General features: G+C 39.5%; 1 protein-coding gene across 4 annotated transcripts in view; it reads right to left on the minus strand.

Moving 5' to 3' along the window:
• COL12A1 (collagen type XII alpha 1 chain) overlaps positions 1-14,233 on the minus strand; it is a 252,311-nt gene that overhangs the window by 232,719 nt on the left and 5,359 nt on the right. For all 4 annotated transcript variants that reach the window (XM_089681387.1, XM_089681390.1, XM_089681388.1 and 1 more), the window contains exon 2: positions 8,805-8,915. In XM_089681387.1, the coding sequence (XP_089537513.1) occupies positions 8,805-8,877 (73 nt within the window). In that variant the 5' untranslated portion in view covers positions 8,878-8,915. The remainder of the gene's footprint in view (positions 1-8,804; positions 8,916-14,233) is intronic.

Raw genomic sequence — 14,233 nt, forward strand, 5'->3', positions numbered from 1 at the left:
GCTTAGACATGGATTTAAGGAATATCATTATAAAATACTATTTCGGTAGCAGTGGCTCAGGACAAATTTAATGCAAAGGCAGACACACCTGACCTGAGCATGCTTTAAAAGGTATCAGTATTTTGAAAAGATTTGGCACCAACCTGGACAGCAATTTGACCTGTTGTGCAGATGACTTAGGCTTTAACTGCCCGAAAACAGTAGCAGCCCAACTGGGTTATCTCCAAAAGGCCGTATTCCAAGAAAAAGCTGACTGTGGGGAAAAAATCTTTAGTGTCTGAAAGTTCTGCAAACCTGTGTGGGAATATATGGATCTTGCAGTACATCTTTTGGGTTCAGACAACCTCCATGGAGAACTGTTGCAGAATATACCTCCTTACGCAGTCTTACAGTACTCCGTCAAACAGTATAAACTTGGCAGAAACTCCTAATTCTCTGCATGCTTATGTGTCCATCTCACAGTGAGGAAAAAAGTTAAATATGTAACTATCCCTTTTTGTTTTGACCTTTTTAGGTGACTTATACAAAGATCCAAGTCAGAAGAACGCTTTCAGATTTGACAAAGGATTATTGGGAGAAAAAACAGTTTGTTAAATATATACAGTGTCATGACACTTCCTGTACTTCAACTGTTCCTAGCAATGTCAGGTTCTGTGACTATCCCAGGATGATGAGTACATAATATCTTACAGGCTGAGCCTACATTTTTTCCCAAGATATTTCTAAAACATGTAAGGCTCAGTTCACTAAACTTTAACGACAGTAATTTGCCATAAGAAACATTTATTTCCAGATGTCAAAACCAATGAGAAGTGAAAACAGTCACATGGCTGAAAAAAAATACGATAATACAAAATAACATAAGTGAACTGAGCCTATGATGTCACAATCCAAGCAAAAAATATGATACTTTAAGTCCTGTGTTTAACAAGCACGTGCAAAAATGTTCTTTGTCAAGTTTATACATTTGTGTCTCTTACAGGATTTCTAGTTTTAATTAAAAGTTGACCCCTGGACACCATTTCTTAACAGCACTAAATGTTGTAATCTCCAGTTTTAGGCTATAGTAGTGATGCAGGGAAAACTGGTATTGCAGTATATCCATTCAGATTAAATATTCCTCTAAATGTTTGAACACATAGCCTAATCCGTTTGAAATTACACAGATAATTACAGGAAAATGGTTTTACTGTGGGATATTGCATTTTAGGCACTGCAATTTATTATCTTTATGGCCCTAACTGTACTGCTATTGGAATGGAACTAATGCCCCATACACACTAACAGTTTTTTTCTGTTGAACCCAGCAGGCTGAACGGAAAAAAAATGACAGATTGCTTTACTAACACCGCTTGTGTTAGTTCAGCGGTCAATTTTTTTCTCCCCCATGGTGCTATTGTGTTCTGACAAGGGGATTGTCCCCCCGCCAGAACATACCGTTCAGCACTCTAAGCCATTGGCTGAGAGCACTGATCAGAAGCCGATCAGCAGACCTTTTTTGGTCATACCCCTACACAGAAGCTGTACGAATGTTCAGCTTCTGTTGGACCAGCTGCCGTACACACAGGCCAAATGTTGGCCAGTTTCTGATGAACCAGGCCGATTCTCCAAATATTCAGCCCGTATGTATGGGGCTTAAGCAGTATTGCCCCAATAATGTATAGACCCAATAGCTGAAGAGAGAGTTTAGATTTTGTGTTTAAATCAGGGTTAGGGTTGGGTTCAGAGGTTAAGGAGTCAGACTTAAAGACTAGGGTAAGCCTATGAGGAGGGATATGGTTGAGTGTTATGATTAGGTTAACTTTTTTAGTGTGAGATTAAAGGTAACAGATTATTTTTAAGGTTTAGGTTAAAAGCTAAGTGTCACAGTAGGTTAAATGCTCTGGGTTAATATTTAGGGTTACATCAGAGGTTAAAGCGGAGTTCCACTCAAAAGTGGAAGCTCCACTTATTTGCCTCCCCCCCCTTCACTGCCATATTTGGGGGGGGGAGCAGGTACCTGGTTTTGACAGGTACCTAATCCCACTTCCGGCTCAGGTCACCGCAGCAAATTGACCCAGAAGTTCGGCCCCCTCCTTGCTTCCGCAGTCTCCTGGGAACTTTCAAAGGTCCCAGAAGACTGCTGGACCAATCAGGAAGAGTGGCACAACTCACGCATGCGCAGTGGGCACCAGGCTGTGAAGCCACAGGCTGTCACAGCCTGCTGCCCACAGTAGAGATGCTGGCGCGTGAAGGACAGAAGGGACTGTGTGAGTGAGTACACCGCTGGACCCCGAGACAAGTAAGTGTGTGGTTATTAAAAGTCATCAGCTACATTTTTTGTAGCTGCTGACTTTTAATAAACACAAAAACAGCTGTAACTCCACTTTAAGTTTCAGTATTAATAAGATGGTGCATGTTGTGCCATGTCCATATGACCCACTCCAGATTTCATGCAGAAACATACCCCATTATGGTTGCTTACATGAGAAATGTTGGTAGGCCATTGATATTATCGCACAGAAAACTCAGATGTTCACTAGCCCTTTTTAGGGTCTATTTGACCAAATGAGTATCAAATTCCTATTCAAAGGCTGCAGTTTTCTTACTGTGTCCCTTTTTTTAATATATTTTGCTGGATGAACAAATAAATCAATGCCTTGTAATGCCTCGAAAGGATTTTTAAAAATCTGAATAAGTGCACTGCAATACCAAGAGATTGCATTAAATGTTATGTAAACCAGGCAAAATTGTCTGACACGTATAAAATGACATAACATTACAAAAATGACAATGAATAGTCATTCCATTCTCTTAAATGTTTTATCACCCAATCAAGATATTATAAACATGTGGAAGGCAAAGAGAAATAACTCATTTGTAGTGAAGCTTACTACAGTAATGCATCATCCTCCTTAAGTGCAGTACTTTTGAACAGGCCAGCAATTTACACTGAAAATTTTAATTGCAAAGTTCAGATCTTGATTTTGCGATATAGATATTAAGTGAACAATTGTCACACCCAAAAAAAGAAGAAACAAAAGAATATAACAAAAAAATAACAAAACGTTAACTTATACTCTATTTTGGTATATAAGGTTGCCCTCCCTGGATGGTGGAAGTAATTATGCAAACAGAGAATAAAGATGACTGAGATGGTAACATTTTGTAAGAGTTTCTTACCATAATATTACTATAGTTCAATGTTATTCTAAATGAGAGATTTCAAGATTTCAAAACAATAACAAGATATCCTATTAAATTGTAAAATAAAAAAAACAACTTGTGCTGCAATATTCAACATTAATCCAAAAATGTCATGGCAATATTTTTTTTCTGCCACTCGATGTCCTCATTCTGATGGCCAGCTTTGTTCAATGCATCTCCTCTGAGCCCAGGTCAGTCTTGGACCTGTTCCAGCCTGGAGGGCAGTGAAAAGAGAAGCAGCAAACTGGCAAGCTAATCTCTCTGTCACTCTGCTTTCTCTTGCTAGCAGCATACTTCTTGTCAGTACAAAAATCTGGCTCCTTGTGCTGCTTCTTTTTCTCATGCTCATGCTCTGTTGTACAAGGACTGCAATAGGTTGATACCAAGTCAACAATTACAGACCTACAATTTCTGCCCTATATTTTTCTGCTTTAAAATGCACAGGAGTATGAGGATATGTCTATTTTGCCTTTGCCTGGTCTTTACAATGACTTACAATACAAAATTCTATACTAGTATAATTATTCTTTTTTTTCTCTGTTTGAGATATACAAATTTCATTAAAGGAGGCCTGGTTTGAAAAATGTTAGCTCTTATGTCCTTTCCATATAAAAATGTTAGTTCCTCAGATGTCATGCTGACACTTTGGCTTCAATATATGTATCTATGTGACACAGACATACTGAAGAAGTACTAACATCATAAACAGTCAAACAAGTAGTAAGTTAAAATAGTGGCTAGCAGCAGTCCCTATAATTCTCTCAAAGTTTTTTTTTGTTGTTAATTTAGTTGGAGAAGGTTTGCAAGCTTTGTGAATTGTTATTCCTGTCTATTTGTATGTTTGGTCCTCACTTTCTGCCTAAAGCCTGGTACACATGATAAGCTTTATTTTGTTCAGCCTGGTGGGCTGAACGAAAAAAAAAAATTGTTTCCCTCAGGAGGAGGTTACTGTACTAACAATGAGATTTTAGTACAGTGATCTCCCTGCTGAACTATTGTGTTCTGACAGGGGGACCATTTCCCCCGCCAGAACACACTAGTCAGAGCTTGCAGCCATCGGCCGTGAGCGCTGATCTGATGCCGATCAACTGCTGGTTTTCCAGGAAGCTTATTCAACAGAAGCTGGCCAAGAGATTGGCTTCTGTCAAACAAGGACCAGTACACACGTTCCAAATGTCGGCCGATATCTACTGTACTGGCTGATTGCGCCTTATATTCAGCCCGTGTACGGAGCTTAACTGACAGGTGTCAGACAAAACAGAAAATTAAAAGAATCTCTTCAACAGAGACAAAAGAAACTATGTGAAAGAGGTTTGAACCCCTCCTCACCTTACTCACAGCTGAAGTTTGGCTTTAATTTGTTGACCAGTTGGTTTGTATTTTTGGGAGATGCAGTCAAGGGTCTCTACTCTCCCACACCCAGCACTGAATGAATCTAGGTCTGTCTGGTGTATCCAAAGATTTACTGGCATCTGGATTTCAGTGTTGACATCATCAGGGGCCCTGATGATGCCCCTGATGCTGTCAATACTGACAAAACATGTTGGGCAGAGTCTAGCGATCACTGTGAGAAGAAGGTACACTGGGGGAGATTTACTAAAGCTGGTTCACTCAGAATCTGGTGTAGCTGTGCATGGTAGCCAATCAGCTTCTAACCTCAGCTTGTTCAATTAAGCTTAAAACCTGGAATCTGATTGTTTTTTATGCAGAAGTGAACCTGATTTTACACTCTCCAGTTTTAGTAAATAAACACCACTGTGTTTTTGCAGTCACTGACACCAATACTGGGGTTTATTGCTGTGATCACTGAAACAAATGCTCAGTGTTATTTTGAAGTTACTGGCTCCAATGCAGGAGGTTAATTTTGCATCCACTGGCACCACTGCTAGGTGTTGTTATTGAGGCCATTGACAGCAATGCTCAGAAATACTATTACTACCACTGACACCAAGCTTGGGGCCCATGTTACTCCCACTTGACACCAAGCTTGGGGCCCATGTTACCCCCATTTTATTTACTGCAGGACTCAAATTTTAGGGCGTTGAGGTGGGCTACAGCTCATTCATTTTGAACAGGTTGTCTAATTCTTTGTAATGTAGTTGAGCAAATAAAAACTGATATTGTGAAAAATGTACTATTGTGCTGCTCTCAGGAAGTGGCTGTACTTGAGGCCCTTTATAATTTCAATTTGACCATCACTGATATAAATAGATATGAAAAATTGAGAACAAGCAAAAATCTCATTTTATAGAGGGGAATTATATATCATGCTAGAAAACTTGAGTGTAAAACCATTTCAAAAGATCATTTTAAAAGGACAGAAACAATAAACAAAATGAAATGATCCTCTCAATGTACATGTAGTGATTAGTTAAAATGTATGTCTTTTGCTTTTAGTTTAGAATTAAAAACTCATAAGTAGAAATAGTAATAGACTCTAATTAATGTATCATTCATCATTTTATAGCGAGAACATTACATGCCTCACAATATTAAAGTGGCACACCCTGTGATTTAAGATCCCTTTAAGGTATATTGCCAGAGAATATGGCTAAACAAATGCCTTTGATATACAGATCATGACATTTAAATTTCATAATGCAGTTTATTATTGTACATCTTGTCAATACAGCGCTAACTCAAGACTTCACTTTGTTACAGGAGTCTAACAGTACATTCCAGGACTATCCTCCATATAAACACGTCTAATGTTGTGCTAATGTATTATCATCTGCATACCATCACACTAAACAGCACAGCTCAGCAGCTTCTCAATTATAAAAGTTACTGCCAAACATGGTTGTGATCCTGAACATTATTCCCTGAACTTTAGAAATAAAGATATTTTTTTTGCAATGCAGAGGAAAATACTTGACCAGGTTTTAACCTTTTAAGTGAGAAAGTCATTTGACCTCAGTTTCAGAGATTATCAAAACATAACTAGTTTACCAAAGAGAGCATCTGAAAAATGAATTCTTGAAAAATTAGTACTTGTGTTTGAAAAGAACATACAGATATTTGTATAATGATTTTGGAATGGGAAACAATAGTGAGGGCTGAGTATAAAGACATGTCCTCAACAGGTGTCTAGCCTATCAGTTGATTTTCTGTTCACAGGTGACCTAGCTATTGTCCTGTCTTCAGTAAATGTACACAGAATAACTATGAGAATGTAATTTTGCAATGTTAGACTGCCTCAAATGGTCTTTCCTATGACATTAATGGAATGTAATTTTGCAATGTTAGACTGCCTCAAATGGTCTTTCCTATGACATTAATGGAAAGTACTAAGTACATGAACTTGTTTCCCTAATCTAGTTTCCAACATTCATCAAAAGGCCAAAGGACGATTTATTATTGTTGTCCTTAGCAACTGATGAGATTCTTCCAAATCTGATTTGATGTGGCAGACAACCAGAACAGTTTTTCCTTAAAGCCCAACACTGTACAAAACTTTTCTTATGTTTTGGATAGAATGGAGGTGGCTTAGAATCATTGCCAGAATTCTGGTGTTGCCTGTGGCACCACCAGGGGGGATTTTCCTTCACTTCCTGTCCTGAAGACACAACAGAAAGTGAGGGAATATGTACCCAATATGAAGGAAAATCCAAAAAAGTGGAGTGCAACCCTAAAAGTGAAAGGAATTCATGGGAGGCAAATACGATTTCCCCAAAGTGAGTAGGAATCCAAGTAAGTGAGTGAAAATCTCCCAAAAGTGAAGAAGAATCACAGGAAGAGAGTGAAAATCTCCACTAAAAATTCCACCTTTGACAGGTGTCCCCATTGGAAAATATTTCTGCTCCTGTTGTGTGACAAACTTTGGATTTCCCTCACCATCTAACACATTGAAAATGCTCAGCAGGAAAATAGTGAAGATACACAGGGATACAGAGAAGCATAACAACCTGACAGAGCTTCTCATGCTTTCCCACTGTGTCTAAACCAGAAAAAGTTATCTTGACTTCTACTTTAATAATTAGTAATCCAAATAATAGTAGCATACATTGATATTTCCTCCACCGTAATGGGCCAGTACTTCTGGATATGGAGGATTATATGACTTACTCCCTTTTCAAAGTGACAATGTTAGTGCTTGGCCTCCCAGGTAACCAGCATAGTCATATGGGGTGTGGGAGCCGAAGGAAAGGTAACTATGTGCAGCTTGTTGGGTTGACATTAAATTTAACCTTAACCTTTAACCTCACCCGAAATCTTAAAGCTTTTTATCATGTTGGAAAGGATTATCACAGGAAAAAACAGATAAGAATGAAAATTAGATCCTGAAAAATCTCAGAATTGGAGTACAATGAGCAACATTCTCTACACTCAAATTTCTAGCAACCAAACTATCACACTGAAAACTACTGATTCCATAACCTAGGAGGTCTAACTGAACAAAGGTGCTATATGTACATATCAGTGTGCATAATCCACATACTTTTTCATAACTACAAAACTGCATAAGCATTATGGTGCAAAAGAATGAGAAAACAAGATTTAACAAAAATATTTTTGGGGTGTAACAAATGTATACTTTTTTAAATCAATTATTTTTAATCAAATTGGTAATGTTAATACAATAAAAACAAAAATATGTTTTTTTAGTTCTGAACAGTGCAAATAGATGCTGACTGACAAAATATATTCTGCACATTTATTGCATCTCTTTAGATAATTCTTCAACAATACATTCAGGGACAAGCTTGTCCATGCTACCTGCTAGCAAGTTATATTTCTCATAGTGCTCAGCCTGTTGGCAGTAGGAAGGATGTAGAAGCAGGCAGCATGCCAACCATTGCCCACATAACTTGTTTTTCTAATTACTATTAATACTTCAGATTTTACTGTAGCATTTACAAGTACAATGTCAGTATAATAGCCTTGTGGTCTTGGAGGAAAAATGATATGCTGAAATAGGAGGATAGTAGGGAAGTAAGGCAGTAGGCTTGTTTAAAAGTTGGCATCGTATTCTTTTTCAAAGATAATAAATGACATAAATGAAACTGTCAGACCAAACTCTTCCATAACCTAGTGTTGTCATGGTAAAAGGCAAACAGTATAAAAGTACACAGGATAGAGTAGCCCTATAATACACTAGCCCTTCACAACTAGAAGACCCAGGTGCATTGTCTACCTTTTCTACCCTCCTCCTATGCAGCATTTGTTTTCTACTTACCTACAAGTGCACTTTTAGACACAATACATTTCATTATAAAAGCCAAAAAAATATGTCCTACATGTACATACACAGTATAAAACATTTATTAATATATGAAAGTTCCACACTGCACAAGTGCCAAGCAGGAGAGGTGTGCCAGGTATCGAGGGCTTCTAGTTTGGTAATTTCATGCTTACACAAGTTTCTTCTTCCTGGGGCCAATCATCTTGAAGAGCACTTGCCAAGCCCCTGTGTAACTGATATACAGTAAAAAAAAACCTCCTCCACTTTGGTTTGGGGAAAAAAATATAATATTCACACAAGACACAAGACAAAGAAAAAGCATTCAGAAGGGGAAAGGAAAAATGAATGGAAAATTAGGTGGAGATGGGAGGGAGAGTTGTCAGTCCATGTCATTAATCATGGGCAACAGCAACTACATGACAAGCTGATCTATTACCTTCTGCCTCTATAGAAGATAAGAGCAGGACAGCACACAGTGCTGTCACCGCCCTGGAAAGCCGTATTTTCATTTCTCTGCTTTTTCCGGGTCACAACAACATGAATGGATCTGCAACCATAGAATGAAAAAAAGTTTAAATAGTAGGCCTATAACACATAAAATATGTATACCCATATAGCTAATAAATATAGGATACAGACATTCACACGCATGAATGGTGTTATGCGTTAATATGAAACATGCTTGTGTTCATGTCACTCCCAGAAAACCACAAGCCTCCAGGGAACCAGAGCCTGTGGCAACTTGCCTTTACAACTGCAGACAGGGCTGGCTAACTAATCATACCCAGGTGATCAGACAGGAATAGGAGTGTGTTTATTCAACTGTGGTAAAATGTTAACCAAGTTAGTGTATTACTTTATAACTGCCTTCCAATATGCAGACAAAGTGAGTGTGATGTTAGGAAACCCTTTAGCATTAGGTCATGAAGGTTATTCTTTTCTTGATTTGCTATTAGCTTTTGTCACATCCATAGACTTATATTACAAACAATAAGTTATTCATATCAGCTCCTGATGAATCATGCCTGCAAATGAATGCCTGTCACGTATATACACATAATCTAGAAGGACATTCAAATGGAATGTTTAAACGGGTCTTTCATGAGTGCAAAATTGTCAGAAGTGAAGGTCTGACCACACATAAACAGAATTCCTCTATCTCAGTGTTTCTTATGGTGTCTCTGCACACGGGATGCAGGGTGCTCATAATGAAATTTAACCACTGGACAACTGGGCTATAGCCGAATGACGGCTACAGCATGGTTGTCCAGTTCTGGGAGGGCATCATGTGACATCCTCCCAGAACGTGCCCAGCAGTGCCATCCATTGGTGTCCATCAGTGCCACCCATCAGTGCTGCTCAGCAGTGCCAACCATCGGTGCCCAGCAGTGCTACCAGTCAGTGCAGTCAATCAGTGCCACCAGTCATTGCTGTCAGTCAGTGCCACCTGTCAGCGCCCATCAGTGCCACCTGTCATTGCCCATCAGTGACGCCTATCAGTGCCCATCAGTGCTTCATATCAGTGCCTCTTTATCAATTCCCACCAGTGCTGCCTCATCAGTGCAGCCTATCAGTGCCCATCATTGCTGCCTATCAGTGCCGCCTCACCAGTGCCCATCAGTGCTGCCTATCAGTGCCCATAAGTGCCGCCTATCAGTGCAGCCTCATCAATGCACATAAGTGAAGGCGAAAATCTACCTGTTTGCAAATTTTTAGAATAGAAACAAAGAAAACCTTTTTTTCAGATTTTTTTTTTAATTTATAGTGCAAAAAATAAAACACCCAGTGGTGGTTAAATACCACCAAAAGAAAGCTCTATTTGTGTGAAAACAAATTATACAAATTTCATATGGATACAATGTTACATGACTGCACAAATGTCATTCAAAGTGCAACAGTGCTGAAAGCTGAAAATTGGCCTGGGCACGAAGGGGGTAAAAGTGCCCGGTAGACAAGTGGTGAAAGCGGAACTTAACTGTACCTGAGCACCACAAACTGAAAAAAGCTGTTTAATGATTTTTTTTACTTCAAAGCAAGCTCAACCATTCATCCATGTTTCCATGCTATATTTTGTTAAAAAGTCACTTTTTCAAACACCCCCCCCCCCCCTAGCATTTCTAGCCACACAATCTTGAGTAAGGGCAGATGATGATTCATATAGCATTTACTTCCTAGAATCCATACTCCCTTAGCTCAGGCATGCAGGCAGAAGGGTGTACTTCGCTGAAAGAGCCACTCCTCCCCTCCTCCAAATGAAAGGAAAAAAATGCCCATGAAGACTCCTGGGACGTACGACATTATTTTGGCCTAGGCCAGAAACCAGGAAGCAACTGAATAAATGTAAAAAAAAGTTTAAAACAAGTAAATATAATATATTTTCTATTATTAAGGCTAGCAGCATAAGGATTAAAAATAGTTAATGTTGATTGAGAGAGTAGAGTTCTGCTTTAAACACTTAGGCTGATTTCACACTTGAACTTGAAATTGTGTTACAGTGCATTTTAGAGGTGCGTTTCTCTCTTGCTTCATGATACATTGATATGCATTGCCATTTATATGCAAAACCTTTATAACATGCAAAAAAAGAACACTAATTATTATTTTTTGCAAATGAATATCAATGCACTGAATATACAAGAACCACTGAAAACAATGGGAAACCATTGCACATGTATTACCAACAGGTGTGAATGGGCCTTAAAATCCTAATTAGAATATGTAACAAAAACATTACATGTAAGAAAGCAAAAGGTGAACAAAAAGACTGAGGCTCATCAATACAATAGGCCAACAGCATAAACTGCAGAAAAATGTTTCAATTTCCTCAATTGTTTTCTGTGTCTACACTTCTGTCTCCCAGTTTTGCTTTACATTTTTTTAGACGGACTATGTTATGCCTATATCAAATCATTTTCACAGAGAATATTTGAATTTTTAACTCTCAATACTACTTTTTTAGACCAGTCCCAATAAAAAAAGGTGCCCTCAAGTACAGGGACCACCTACAACTGTGTTACACAGAATTCAAGCAGAGCCCAGTTTACAAAAAAAAATGTTAATCAATTTACCTTCTCAGTGTAAGAACTTTCTTTGCATATTACTAACGGAAGCTTGATCCTGTAATGCGTTTACAGGTTAAGGTTCTCCACTACAATGGGTTCAGGATGATTCCTTTGGTTTGACATTCTTAGTCCTGGAGAATTTAGGAGCAAACATGCCCAGGAAAATATTTTTAAGTACACCATAATACTCTACAATGCACTGAATGGCCTTTGGTCTATGGTCAACAGGCTTAGAAGGACCAATAAGGGGCCTTGATGTTAAGCCAGCCCCTTTGCTGTAAAGGAAGGGGGGGTACAAAACAGCCACAGCATTAGCAAATTGGAAGCTGTTGTAGGAAAAGCGAACAAAGTTTGTTGGGAGAGATTAGGGTCAATTAGAAAACTCTGATTGCAATCAACCCCTTTGCTGCCCTTTTTTGTTTCTATTATTGGCTGTTTTTTGTCTTTCATTTGATTTCATAGTTGATTTGAGGTCACTTTTAGTTGCTGTCCCAACAATAAAAAACAGTTTTTTGTTTTTTCTGACAGCAACCCCCATCCCCATAGATAAAAGAACATTTAGCCATACACCCATTAGCCCTATTTTCCCATTTAATGCTGCCTTGTTCTGGAGCGTCACCAGAGGGGGCATTTTTGAAAGATCACCCCTCCCCAAACACCGATTCATTCCATGAGTCCCACCCAGGGCCGTCATCAGGGGGGGACATCCCATACACATTTAGAGGGCCCCGGCCTCCAGAGAGGCCCAGCAGTTTTGCTAACCATCAATAAATTCCCAGTTCTCTCTGCCGCTGCCCACAGTCCACCGCTGTCAAATTATTGGGTGCCAGGACCGCTTGGCATCTAGCAACCAGCAAAATGTATGCAGAGGTCCCAGAATTCAGAGCAGAGAAGTAACTTCCTCCTCCAGATCTGACCTGCTTCGCAGACCATGTTGGGATCTGGGGAGTAGGTGTGCGGATGGCCATGGCTTCTCCCCCTTTTTTCTCAGTGCTCAGCGCTCTCCTCCTCCCTTCATTGTCTCTGCTGTGTGTGCGGACAGCAGCCTATTTTGCTGAAGCCTGGTGTCATACAGAGGAGCCCACTGTCACCCCCTGTGCTGCCTGGGAGAGGAGACAGATGCTGACTGGATAATGAGGAAAAGGACATGGGATGGAGAAGGACATGAGATGGGGAGATGAGACTGAAAGAGGAGGACATGAGATGGAGGAGAAGGAGGGCATGGAATTGAAGGAAATAGGAATAGAGGAGGAGGAAGTGGAATAGAGGAGATGTGACTGGAGGAGGAGGACTTTGAATGGAGGAGATGTGACTGAAGGACGAAGAAGTAGGGTGGAGAAGATGGGACTGGAGGAGGGGAAGGATGTGGGCTGAGGAAGATGAGACTAGAGGAGGAGGACTTGGGACTGGAGGAGGAGGACATGGGACTGGAGGATGATATTTTTTGTCCAGATTATAATTCCTTACTGTTAAATCTTGAAAGCACTGATAACTTGAAATACTCTTTTCATTTTCAAATATTAAGTTGTAAGAGTGTTAAAATAAAAGTTGGTGCACTGAAGGACAGGAATGGCCAGTGGGCGGATTTAGTGGACAGCAATGGGAGAGCCCTGGGAAATGCTGGTGGTCAGGCCCCAGGGGCCCAGGCCTAAAGCTGTGTAAGGGGCCCCAACATTTCTGATGGCTGCCCTGAGGCAGCTATCTCTACTTACCTTATGATAGGAACACCCCTGGAGTAATATAATTATTTTAGCAGAACCCTGGCCTATGCTCTTTATCTCTAGTAAATTTGGGCCTAGCCATGCTCAGTAAAACTGTAGTACTGCTGGCCAATTTTACACTGATGTATCATCTGCAGTTTCTTAATTCTTATTGAAGCCTTCATATCAAATTGGCCAGTGGAAAGAGAGTTTTGCATTAGCAAGAACAGGGACAACCACAAGGAGCTACTGGCCAATTGCTATCTGCAGTCAAAGTAGGCCTATTACCATTTGATTAAAAAGCATGTGTCTCTGAAAGAAAACACATGAAAAAATATTTTTTTTTCAAAATGAAATGAACCAAATGAGGATGCTACTGTTATGTAAGCCAAGCTTATTGTAAAAGAAAAAAATAATTTTCAAAGCCCAATATGCCCAGTCAGTGTATGCTGTCACTGAAACGGTCTGTGAAAAGCGTACTGTTCGGTAGCATTATGTACAGTTTTAATGCATCTCCCAAGCATGTTATTTAAAAGATTTGTGTATTTCAATGTTGCCCTCAAAGCCAAATAAAGTGACCTTCTCCTGAATGTATATTTTTGTTTTTTTGGTTTGGTACTTGACCTTTTTTTGCTTTTAGAGTAGTTTGCCTATTAGCACTTAAAATGGTCAGAATTTAACACCAAGATTCGCCCCCATTGATTTCAGTGGGATTTGACTCTAAGTTTTGATTCAAAGAATTTCAAACAAGAATTGGCAAACCCTTTGCAAATCAAACCCAGGGAGATTTGCCCATCACTACTTTACAAATAATAGTAGGGCCTGAGAAAAAATGTTTTGCAGCAATCAATGCACACATCGGTCGCTGAGTTCAGTAAATACAAGGAGACTCATTTAGACAATGGAAATTCTGCCTGAGTTGTTGCTAAATTCCTTTTCTCTCAGCAATATAAGCCCACCACTACTGATGCAGTAGTGAAGGACCCTTTGGACCCTAAGAAAACTGCAGCCATGATGTAATGCTCACGAGGGAGCCATGCAGAGATTATAAAACACCATGATTGCTGTCACAGATGTTGTCTTAGAAGTAACACAAAAGCAGA

Source organism: Staurois parvus, unplaced genomic scaffold (assembly GCF_062004578.1).
Source record: "Staurois parvus isolate SC_StPar_1 unplaced genomic scaffold, SC_StPar_1.0 ptg000264l, whole genome shotgun sequence".
Classification (NCBI taxonomy): Eukaryota; Metazoa; Chordata; class Amphibia; order Anura; family Ranidae; genus Staurois; species Staurois parvus.